The following is a 12,958-nucleotide window of genomic DNA, read 5'->3' on the forward strand; positions in this document are numbered from 1 at the left end:
ATGTAGCACTAAGACTGTAAATGATCCAAGTTTTGATTCATTTTAAATACAAGCTGTATACAGCATATTAGACTATGACATATTCAGTACATGCAAGTTGACTATATTACACTGGGCTGAACAATTATATAACTGAACCATTCTATAACTTTCTATATGGTGTGTGTATGTGTGTGTGTGTAGCAAAGGATGAACTAAAACATTTAAAATAACAAATTAAAGTTCAATAAAAAGGAAATATGTTCTTGTCATAAAAGCACTAAGCACCTGTTTATCACTTATTATCCAAATCTAATTGCATAACTTTGTTTTAATTATTTCACAGATCTCTAATTTTAAGCACAGTCTTTAAAAAATTAGTTTTCTTGTTTTTGCACTGTCAAATCCAGCATGCAGTATCCATTTTTTAAAAAAAGTTTAAAGCATTTTAGCACAATCATGTTTAAACCTGTTTTTTTTTAATTCAGAGGACCTTGCAATATAAACCGTAGGATTCAGTATAACGGTACACCGTTACAACCGGATAAAACAAGGAGAAGCTACTGTCTGAAGGAAGGACTGACATAATACAGGGCATTGACTCATTGCCTTCCCATCTCTTGTATCCCCAGGGCACCTACCTTACTGTATGTCACTACTGATAAGTTGTTTGAGTGACTGCTGGGGGAGAGATTTACAGAGTTTTGTGACAGTTCAGTCTGATCTTGTTCAATTTGGTCAGGAGCAGGCCCCCACGTGTTTTTGCTGATTGTGTCTAGCTCGGAACCCCCAGGGTCTTTTAAGTTGTTTTCATCTGGTTGCCTGTTCTTCTGTGGAGAGGCGAACGGGTTAAAGTTTCCTTCTACCTTACGATGTGGTTGCGTGTTGAACTCTGTTTCAAAAGATGATAGCTGCTGCGTTACTCCTAAAAGTCCTCCAACTTCCACACTAAGGATCACCCAGATGATGTCTATGAAAAAAGAGCTTGGATAAGTACATGCTATAGCTTATGTATCATTTTACCTCATCGTTTTTCAAGTTAGTTCAAGCTGCTTATGAACTAAGCATATGCAATAAAAAGAGCAAGTACAACCTCCCTGACCAAAACCAGTCAAGACTCAATTTCCCACATACAAAAGATACATTTTTTAAAACATTCTGAGACTTGAAAGTTATATACTGACACCTGCTGGTAAGTGTAATACTTACTCAAGTACCTTCCTAATATGATACATATATTGTAAAATCGATTAATAATGCTGTTCTCATATTGAATATTGAACAGCAAAGCCTGGAAGCAAATATTAATTTTATATCAATACAAATAAAATGAATAGCCAATCTTATGAATCGCGCCTGTAAAAGAACACAATGTGAAGTGCTCTTATTCAGTAATTTTCAAAATATATTCATTTCCTTCTATATTTTTCCTTCAAAGGTCAGCCTGTACTAAGTGTATTAATAATCTTCCAAATAAAAGTCAATTTAATAAAAATGTAAATGTTTAATAACAGTAAACAAAAATGCACGCTGTCATATTATTAATCTAAATTAATTTTTGCAGAAAAAAGTCATTCTTTATTATTCTGACAGCCTGTTTGATGGACTGGCTAAGGCATCAGGCTAAAAATAGGGAGACTGTGAGTTCTAGTCCAATCTTAGGCATAAAGCCAGATCTTGGGCTAGTCATTTTCTCTCAGCCTTAGGAAAGAGGCAATGGCAAACTAAAGTTTCTGAAAAATCTTGCCAAGGAAATTACAGAGACATGTCTAGGCAGTCTCCAAGAATCAGAAACAATTGAACAGAAAAAAATTACTCTAAAAGTTGATGTCTATGGAGATTTTCAGTCATCCAGATAAAAGTTGTCCCAAAGGTGCTTTTTCAAGAGGCAATTGGACTTGGGTTTTCTTTGAAGACATTAGGAGAACAAACCCATCAGGACTAGATTTAGCAGTCCATCTGCATTTAAAAGACAAAGGCTACTCTTTTGAAGACAGAAAACTCCATATTTTGGACAGAGAGGACCACTGGTTTGAAAGAGGGGTCAATCAAAGAGGCCATCTATATCAAAACTGAACAGCCCTCTCTCAACAGAGGGGGAAGGATACGACATCATCATACTGCAGGTTCAAATCCCACCAGGCCCAAGGTTGACTCAGCCTTCCATCCTTTATAAGGTAGGTAAAATGAGGACCCAGATTGTTGGGGGCAATAAGTTGACTTTGTATATAATATACAAATGGATGAAGACTATTGCCTGACATAATGTAAGCCGCCCTGAGTCTTCGGAGAAGGGCGGGATATAAATGCAAATTTAAAAAAAATCATCTATCTCCAGTCAACAACACAGTCTTTCAACGGTTCCAAGAAGGCTCCACACCCATTTGCATCACTCAGGTGACCCTGATGACACAGATAAACCTCCAGGTGCTAAAAGAATGCAAATGACCAGCTATCTGCAAGGAGTATAAATCCTTTCATCCCCCACCATCCAGTCAGATCTGAAGAAGGTTCTTGGATGAGAAGCAAAATGGGTTGCTTTCTTCAAAGAAAAACCAGAAACTCCAGTTGTCTCTTAATAAAGCACCTTTGGGTCTGAAAGATGATGAAATATTAAGAGAAATGCCAATTGGATCAAATCCCTCTTACTGAGCCCTTCAATATCCACAAAAAGTTAGTTAAAACTCCAAAGCAGATCTGAATATAGTCAAGAAACTACACATACTTTTTTTTAAAAAAAACTTTCCTCACAATTTTTAGAAACTCTATTAGGAGTATTCATATTACCACCGGATAAGCAATTATTACAGTTACCTAGGATTCAACAAATACTAAAATGATTGTTCTGCAAATTTATATGTACATAAAGGGAACTAATATATTGTAATGGTTAAGATGTACTGCAACTAGGGAATGCTCCAGTCCACTTTTAGCAAAGGAAGTGGTAGGTTTGGGTCAACCATGCACTCTCCAGTCATTCTATCTCACAGTTTGGTATGGGAGAAAATAATGGCAAAAAATAGGAAAATGAGGGGTATGTAAAAACAGCAGGATATAAATTAAATAATGAAGACCGGGTGTTGAAATATGTTAATTTTAGGGATTACACCAAATAATTATTCAATAGATTTTTAAAGGAAACAATGACTTAATAAGAAATAAAGTTTTTTCCAAAACAACAGCATTTCTATGGAGGAAAAATCCATAGAATTTTTATTATAAAAAAAACTTTTCCTGTTCTCGGAAAAGCAGTTGCCAAAAAAGAAATAGTGGCCTATCGTTGATATGGCCACCTATTTTATACAAGGTGACATTGGGCCGTGTACAATAAACAATTAAAACATATTATAAAACCATCTAAGTTCTGTTCCTGTACCTTCTGCACATGAAGGGGATTTGCTTGTCCTCGTTCAGGAGGCAGTTCTTTTGTGCCATTCACTTAATATCGCATGCAGTTACTTAATGACCACAACTGGGAAAGGTGGGATTGCAGTCGTTGAGCAGTCAGTATGTGGGTGTTTTCTTAATGATTGTTTCACTCAACATCCCAATTGTGGTTATAAGTCTACTTGTATTTTCATAGTAAAAGTAGACCATTTTAGTAAGACACAATATGTTAAAAAAAGGATGTTAACATTGACATGTCAATCTCTTACTAAGCATGACTGTAGCTAATAGGAAAGATTAGTTTAACATGAATCAGAAATCTTAGCAGCACTAATACTTCTTTAAATTCTGATAATAAAAATCCTAAATGAAAAATTAGTACTTACCTCCATAATAAAGTCCTGTAGCAGTGCACATCCGCCACTGTCCTTGATACATTCCTGCAGTACTGGGACTGCACATCTGAACGCTGACATCTGTAATCTCCTGGGGTTCCAACGATTGGACCATCACCATGTTCACATGGCCAAACTGATCTCCCCCAACATACTTGAGACAAACTCCTGGTGGCCATGCTTCTGTCCCTATGTTTAGCAAATGTAGCATTAAGCCATTTGTCATTCATTATAATCATGAAAAATAATTATAAGTATAAGCATCTGATTATACATTTCCCATTACATGTGCATCATTTCATTATATAATCAAGGAAAGATTAATAACTGCCAGATAAAAGACACATCATTTTGCATAGTTCCATTGTTCAGGATGGAAATGTACCTTTGTCTGACATAAGACTGATCCCCATTCTTATTAAAAACTGAATAAAAACATACCAATATATTGAAAAGGAAAGAATACTGCTGATACAAGAAACAAAGACTTCTTTGACATGAAAAGTGCGTAACTAAAATTAATCAGTATTGCAATGGTTTTTCCCTTTACGGAGCTGGAGTGGGCGTGGGCTGCATGTGACGCATCTGGCCCATAGGCTGTCAGTTTTACACCCCTGATAAAAGCCATTTTTACTTATTATGTTTACATGTAAATATCAAAAGAACAAAACTTACATAAGTTTGGACAAACACGTAGTCTTTTACTGTAGACCAGTCATTTAACAACAGTTTGGTTATGATGGCCTCAGATAGGTAAGCATTTCTGGTTGTTGAAAAATGTCGCACCTTCTGCCCCCCCCATCACATGACTGCACTTTGGACATGCGGCAACCAGTTATATTTACAACTGGTTGCAGCATCACATGGTCACATGACCACAATTTGCAATTATTATTTTTTTTGCTAACTTCTAGTGGGTTTTGCTCATTTCCAGAAAAACTACCTATTTGAGAGAAGGGTTCACATTTATGACCATGTGATTCATTCAACAATCATGATAAAAATGGTTATAAAATCAGGTCCAGTCATGAGAGTATGTCAACTTATGATTGTCACTTTAGAACAGCTACTATAAAGTTAATATTGTATATCATTTAAAGATAACAACATACTTTATTTAAAGTTGGATATATTTTGTAATACAATTGTCTTCTACAACATTCATGTATATAATAAGCTCATAGATACATAGATTCAGCAGTTCAAGTTATATCCTGTCACTGCAATATCTGTCAGCACAGTTATTTCTCTTGCATCAGATTTAATTTTTCTTAGATAATCATATCCCTAAAGGCTAGTACATCTCATCTCATTTAATCACTTCCCAAAGTTTCATCATAATGTTAACTCCGGGGATTTTTTTATACGTTGTGTAGGCTTAGAATTTTAAAAGCTGTTTGTGACTTTTTTCAGTTTTCTGCATTATAAAATAAAAAAGCCAGCAGGAAAATACAATCCAAAAGTGTTAACTATACCTTACTTAATTTAAGAAGGGAAAAAATTCTATTCAGAACACATGTAGCAACATAATGACATATATTTGAACTCATTCTCTATAGTTTCCTACAATTACAAAATCATGACTACTTTCAATACAGATAACAAGGAAAAACTAAGCTTCAGGAAGTCAAAATAACAGTGAGGAAGCAACATTTATCATATTGGAAGGGTTCCTCAGATTGGAAGTAGTCATTCTAAGCTATCTGAGGAGAGTAAAATTGAATTCTCCATTCAATACTACATTTATTGGAAGATTATTATAAAATATAAATTTAAGACTATTAGGAATAATGATAAGAAAAAACATTTAATCTTCTACATTCATCTTCCACACATACAAACTCAAGGATAAAAGCAATTTTAAAGATCTTCAACATAGGCATTATTAGAAACCATACCGATATCTTGTTTCATGACATCACTATGCCAATGATGTAACTTACGTAATATAATAATTGATGTCACTTACTCCACAGGAACTTATGCCTTCCCTATGTAAACATGGCAAATATTAAATTTATGTATACAATTAAGTGTGCATTTTAAGTGTTCTCTGAAGTTTGTGTGCCATTTGAATTGTCAATATTTCTGCAGAAACATGACTTAAAACCAGTGGTGAAATCCTACCGGTTCGCACTGGTTCGGGTGATAAAAGCTGCTGGTTGGTCCAAACCGGTATTTCTGACGATCAGCTGTGCCATGCGATTTATATAGGAAATTCTGCTTTCTAGCGAATCTAAATAGAACAGCACAGCTGTTCTCCCCCCTCGCTGTTCTATTTATTTAAGCGTCCTTTTTCTGTGTGAAACGTGCATTTGGTACAGACTGTGCATGCGCGTGCAATGTACATTTGGTGCACACTGAGCATGCACACAGTGTGCATTTGGTGAACACTGTGTATGTGCACACGCAATGTGCATTTAGTGCACACAGTGCATGTGTAGGCAGCAAACTGGTGGCAAACCGCGGAGGATTTCACCACTGCTTAAAACGTGATCTGTACTACACAAAACTTCACAACCAAGATCAAGAGAGCCCAATAAATCAAAGCATATTCTCCCATTCAACAATATGAGGTCTGTTTATATCTGTCTCTCTGCACATACTAAGAGCCAATTTAGTGTAGTGCTAAGACTTCAAGCTGAAAACGGGGAGAATGTGAGTTCGAGTACCATCTTAGGCAGTAAACCAACTGATTAATCTTGGGCCAGTTATTCTTTCTCAGCCCTAGAAAGGAAGCAATGCAAACCACTTCCAAAATCTTGCCAAGAAAATCACAGGAATATAACATAGCGCTGCACAGCACAGGACAACACAACATAACAACATAAATAAATCTGCAAGTATAAGATGAAACCTTCCTCCAACTTCAACAGGAATTATTTAGCCAACCCCTTCTCCCCATACTTTCTTTTGAGAAAAGATGACACTAACCAAAGATCTTAGGCACAGGTACAAGTGTCCAGAAGTATTTAGTTCTTGTAGCAAGCAAAACATTATATTTCTAGAAACAAAAATAAGAAAGCTAGATCAACACAAACATAGAGAAGAGACCTTCAGAAATCACCTGTGTTTTGTATCCTCCACGTTTTTGTAAACTGGGTATCTGGAGGAATGGATTCTCCTTCTCCTATAGTCACATCTTCTACAAAGGACATGGAGGGCACATTGATGTTTGGACTTTCAAAATCATAGTATGCTCCAATGGCTGCCTGTAGATTCCTATAAAAACAAAAGAAGATTTTCAGTCACAGAATGGTAAATTGGGTAAATACCCAATTTAAATTGTAGAATTGCTATTTGTTTAATTATGAAATTAACACCTATTTGCAAGTTGTTTTCCATAGCTAGATGTACATCCTATCCTTTGTGCTCTTCTATATCTGTTATATAAAATATTTACAATTTTGCAGATACTGAGGCTAAATAACATGAATGTCAAATGCAGGCTAACCAGCATCATGCTGTTCTAGTCCTTACATATGTACACATAAATAGAAAAATCTATGAAAAAAAGTGTTATTCTCCTACAGCATAATAGAATTGTGCTTGGATGCAAAATTGACCGATAAGGCATTTTATAAATTAAATCTAGATTTTAAATCAAAGTTAAAAGAGGGTAATTGTGTCTTTTGTTTAAATTCAAAGATTATTATAAAACAAATTACGGATGGCAAAACATACAAAGGCAATTGTTGTGATTTGTGAGTTTATGAATCTTTCAGAAAACCATTGACAACAAATCCTTCTAGATAATTCTTCCTTCTGAAGAAAACGTATCTTGTGTGATCTCTTAATTCCTATACTTGCCAACAATCAAGGAACATTCAATGACAGTCTGTGCTCTTGATTAAGATATAGGCTGAATAGAGTGGCAATCTAGTATTTGGAATAATTTTGTAAGGCTTCTTCTACATGCAGTTTGCATTTCTTAAAATATTTATTTTGAAGTAAAAGCAAGTGAAATGCCATATTTAGAACTACTCTTCAAATTCCATGTGGAATTATTTTACTAATTATTTCATCATTCCTGAACATGCTTTATTATTAATAATGCATATACATCATGCTGAATTCTATTTATAATTGTAACATGTTTTATTAAAATATATGACAAAATTACATTGCTGCATTTTTAAGAACAAAAAAACATAAGTTGTAGCATAAAACAAATTATTCTTGTTGATTCTCTGCAACTGAAGTCACTAGAATCAGTGTCTGGTATTTAAATAGGAATAACATTATTATTAATATACAGACCTCAAAAAGATTTTAATAAATAAATAACCAGAAATATCCTTTATTTTTCCTGTTATGCCATCTATATATGTAGCCATATTATTTTTAATACTCACAAAGGCTAATATTTTAAACTATTACCATACTTTAGCAATAAGGCAATTGAATACTTATTAAATGTTTTAAATGTTGTGCAATAAAAATATCTATAATTTTAATATCAGGAATAACAAATTCCAAAGATATGAAATGACTAAAATCCTAGTGATATGGAATGCCACTGTCTGGAGGAATTAACTTAATATTATTTAACATAACATAACATAACATCAGAGTTGGAAGGGACCTTGGAGGCCTTCTAGTCCAACCCCCTGCCCAGGCAGGAAACCCTACACCATCTCAGTCAGATGGTTATCCAACATTTTCTTAAAAATTTCCAGTGTTGGAGCATTCACAACTTCTGCAGGCAAGTCGTTCCACTGATTAATTGTTCTAACTGTCAGGAAATTTCTCCTTAGTTCTAAGTTGCTTCTTTCCTTGATCAGTTTCCACCCATTGCTTCTTGTTCTACCCTCAGGTGCTCTGGAGAACAGCCCAACTCCCACTTCTCTGTGGCAGCCCCTGAGATATTGGAACACTGCTATCATGTCTCCCCTAGTCCTTCTTTTTGTTAAACTAGACATACCCAGTTCCTGCAACCGTTCTTCATATGTTTTATCCTTCATATGTTTTATTTAGAACATTCTTTTCTTGGGATAAAATTCCTAATGTGCATTACGCACAATATATTTATTAAGTTCGTTTTAAGATCAAAGGAATAAAGTTAATGTTCTTTAGCAGGACCTTATATGGCTTACAACATAATAATCAAGCTTGTTATTCCAAAATTCACATCAATAATTGTCAATGTCACAGTCATTAACAGACCTGTCCACCATGAATTCATCCAATCATCTTTTAAAGCCATCAAATTGTAGTAATCACCATATCTTGTAGTAATGAATTCTATGAATTAATTACGTGCTGCGTGAAGAAATGCTTTCTTTTTCCGTTCTAAGTCTCCTTTCAATCAAATTCCACTTATACTCCCTTATCCTAATGTTTTGTGAGGCAAAATTGTCTCTCTATTCACTTTTTCCATGCCATACACAATTTTATACATTTATGTATCTATTTCTTTGCCTTTTTCCAAAGTAGAATACTAAATGTTCTACCTTTTTCTCATAAGGAATGTCTTTGACTTCCTTGGTTGTTATAACTGCAGTCTTCTACATTTTTTCCAGGTCTGTTATATTCCTTTTGGGGTCTTGATGGGGAAGAATAGGATGTAAAGTCAACCTCACCAAGACAGAATAGTTATGGGTTTTGTGTGCATTAGATCAAGGAGTTGGAGGATTTCCATTTTTGGTACTGAATTGGATGGCACCATCCTGTTCAGATGGTGTGAAATCTGGGGGTTCTTTTGACTCATAGCTCCTACTCAAAGAATGGGTAGCAATTGAGGCCCGGGAGGCCTTTGCATAACTAGATCCTGGGTACCAGACATGTCTGTTCCTGGACTGGAGGCCCTGCTCATGGTCATCATAACTTAAGACACCTCCCAATTGAACCACTGCAATGTATTTTCCATAAGATTACCCTTGAACACCATCTGGAAGCTCCAGTTGGTCTAAAATGCAGTAGTATAGGTAGTTATGAATGATGGTGCCGCTATTCCATGATCCGCACTGGCTCCCAGTAGGCTTCTGGATGTGATTAAAGTACTGGTTATCACTTTTATAGCTCTACACAGCAAAGGACTGGGTTTCTTGAGGGACTGCTTTCTCCCAATAACATCTACCCACCCCACACATTCCCACCAAGAAGGTATACTCCAGATTCCTTCTTCTCATCTTATAGGATCTAATAAACATGCTTTTTCCGTGATTGCCCTATTCACTGGAACTGTTCTTCCCCTACCCCAGGCCTCAACTCTAATCCTTTTAGAAAAGCTATTAAGACTTAGTTTTTCCCCCAGATATTAGTGGCCAGTTGACTGGGGTTCTCTTTTTATTGTTTTATTATGGTGCTTGGTTGCCATTTTTATACTTTGTGTTATAGAATGAGATCTATAGATTGTAGATTATATATGTTTTAATGTTATGTTTTGGGAGGGGTTATTATTTTATTTTGTTGTATGCTGTCCAGAGTTGCATTTTTTGAGATGGAAACCCTATAAATCTAGTTAATAAACAAATAAGAGTATTCCAGAGGTGGATAAATCATAAATATGCATAAAGGTATTGCAATGAGAGTTTTATTTTCAAACCTTTTCTTAATGATCCTAGCACAATTTTTTTTTATTGTTGTCACACACTGAGATGACATCCTTGCTGAGTTCTCACTGTGACCACGAGATCCATTTCCTGTATACTTATAGGCAACTCAGAATCTATCACTGCAGGTATGAAGTGTCTATGTCCCAGTGTTACTCACTTTACACCTACTTAATCTGTATCACATTTGTTGTTTGCATCAAGTTTCATCTAATTTTACCACCCACATAGTTTAGTACTACCTATACATTTGGTCAGCTCATTGTTTGCTAAGCCACGATCAACTCTGATTTGCTCCAAGTTATGAAGTAACCAGAACCAGTTTGATGTAGCAGTTAAGGCATCAAACTAAAAAATAGGAAACTGTGAGTTTTAGTCCTGCCATAGGCACAAAACCAGCTGGATGACCTTGGACCAGTCACTTTATTTCAGTCTAGGAAAGAGGTAATGGCAAACCGCTTCTGAAAAGCCTTGCCAAGAAAACTGCAAGAATTTTCTCAGGCAACCTCCACAATTGAACATGACTGAATGGAAGAAAAAAGTAGTAGTAGTAACCAAGCAGGATATCAAACTCAACATACTTCTGAAATTAGATAACTAATGAATCTGCCTCATATAGAAAACAAATTATATTATCTGCATAGAGCAGAAGGTTATATTAAAATTCTTCTTGTTTAATCTCTTTAATGTTTTCAGAATTTCTCATGACACAAGCAAAAAGTTCAAAAGGCAGATTAGAAAGAAAAGGGGAAAGACAGTACCATTTACATACACCATGGTAAAAATTTAAGATAATAACATATGCTTTATGGGATTAAATAAAATTTATCAATCCATACTACAACATTTTGGTGAAATGTGTAAGTTGTAATGCCATCCAGCATTCACAAGAATGATAGCTGCTTCCAAGATGCAAAATATATATTCTACACAGTATATTGCACAGAATATAATGTAGACTATATGAATAAAAACTTCAGCCATATCTCATTTTGTAATCTCTTCTGGATATAACTAATTTACAATTAAAGAAAAGCTGGCAGGGTAACTCTAGGCCAGTCACTGTCTCTCAGTCCAATACACCTCAAAGTATTGTTATTGTAGGGAAAAGAGGAGGAGGAGGAAGCATTATGTATGTTCACTGCCTTGAATTATTTTTAAAGTAATAAAGGCAGGATAAAAATCTAATAAATAAAGAGAAAGAGATTTTCAGACTAGCAGGGTAAGAGTCTACTTGGTGAATTATCATTTTTTCTGGATTACAAACCAATAAAGATAAAAGATTTTAAAACCTAAGAACTTCTAGAAAAAACTTAACAAGGAGTTGTTGTAAGAAAGTTTAAAATGGATACTGGGACAGTTATTTCTTAGTGAAAGTGTTTTTGAATAAATTGGAAATAAATTAGACAAATTAACCAAATCTTTCAGACCTTCATGGGAATTTTTTTTTTGTTTACTATCAAAGAGTATAGGTAATTGGTAGATTTTACAAAACAAAAGTTCTACATACTATGAGCCAGACTGTGATGTTGACCATAACTATGGAGATGTGAATTGTGATGCTGATTATAACTTCAGAGTGTCATTAGAAACTAAAGTATTAAAGGTATAAAATGGTAACGGTTCACCCGCACATGCGTGCTAGTTGTTTCTGGCTCCAGGGGCGGTGCTCATCTCCGTTTCTAAGCTGAAGAATCAGCGGTGTCCGAAGATGTCTCCGTGGTCATGTGGCCCAGCATGACTAAACACCAAAGGCACATGGTGCTCTTACCTTCCCACCAAAGTGGTCCCTATTTTTCTACTTGCATTTTTTATGTGCTTTCGAACTATTAGGTTGGCAGAAATTAAAGGTATAGGAAGACATCACCACCACCCCCCGTAAAAAAGAAAAAGATGGAGAGATTTGGTACTATTCACAATGGAACACTAGTTAGTGAAAAATATGGGACTTGTTGAGATGGCCAAATGGACTCCTTTGATCAGAGAAAATATCTGCCTTTATTGCTGACTGGAAACCTCTTTAGACTTGTGTGAGACAGAAAAAAATAGAACATATGATTTATGGTTTTAATGATTAGAAACAATAGATTATAGGAAAAAAGATTTATGCTGTAACCCTAGAACAAGGGTTAAATTTATAACTGCACTTATACCTTCTGTAAAGAAGATTGGAAACTATGTATTTGCTTTTTCCTTTGCTTTTGCATTTTAGAAGTTTAATGTCTTTTTTTCTTACTTTATATTCATTTTTTAATTTCCTTTCTTATATATTTTAATATAAAGAGACTGGAATGACAAAGTCAAAGTAAGATTCAGTATACTGATTTGACATTTTCCAATGTCTCACAAATTGAAGATTCAATACTGCATATGTATTATATTTGTCTTTATTTTGTCTTTGTCTTTAATATTTGTCTTTAAAAACAAATTCTACGCTCTGCTCCCGTACCCAATATCAATGCTTGTATAATGTCATTAACATTCTGTTTGGGCAACAACTTCTCCAATTCCCATTTAGCAGGAATCAAAGATCTATGGTACTCAGGAAAAAATGAATACAGGTAATCCTTGAGATATGAAAGGCCATTTAACAAACATTTTAAATTATGATCAACTCACCAAAAGCTACTTATAACCCCATTT

General features: G+C 35.0%; 1 protein-coding gene across 2 annotated transcripts in view; it reads right to left on the reverse strand.

The window, feature by feature from the left end:
- The window catches only part of ILRUN (inflammation and lipid regulator with UBA-like and NBR1-like domains), a 55,948-nt gene that overhangs the window by 22,029 nt on the left and 20,961 nt on the right, over positions 1-12,958 (reverse strand). Inside the window, exons 2-4 of one of the 2 annotated variants that reach the window (XM_058174567.1) lie at positions 6,829-6,983; positions 3,753-3,950; positions 621-949 (exon numbers count right to left, since the gene is read on the reverse strand). In XM_058174567.1, coding sequence (XP_058030550.1) covers positions 621-949; positions 3,753-3,950; positions 6,829-6,983 — 682 coding nt within the window. Of the gene's footprint in view, positions 1-566; positions 950-3,752; positions 3,951-6,828; positions 6,984-12,958 lie in introns of those variants that run through there. The other variant, XM_058174566.1, reaches the window with a different exon arrangement.

This window comes from Ahaetulla prasina, chromosome 3 (assembly GCF_028640845.1).
Source record: "Ahaetulla prasina isolate Xishuangbanna chromosome 3, ASM2864084v1, whole genome shotgun sequence".
NCBI lineage: Eukaryota > Metazoa > Chordata > Lepidosauria > Squamata > Colubridae > Ahaetulla > Ahaetulla prasina.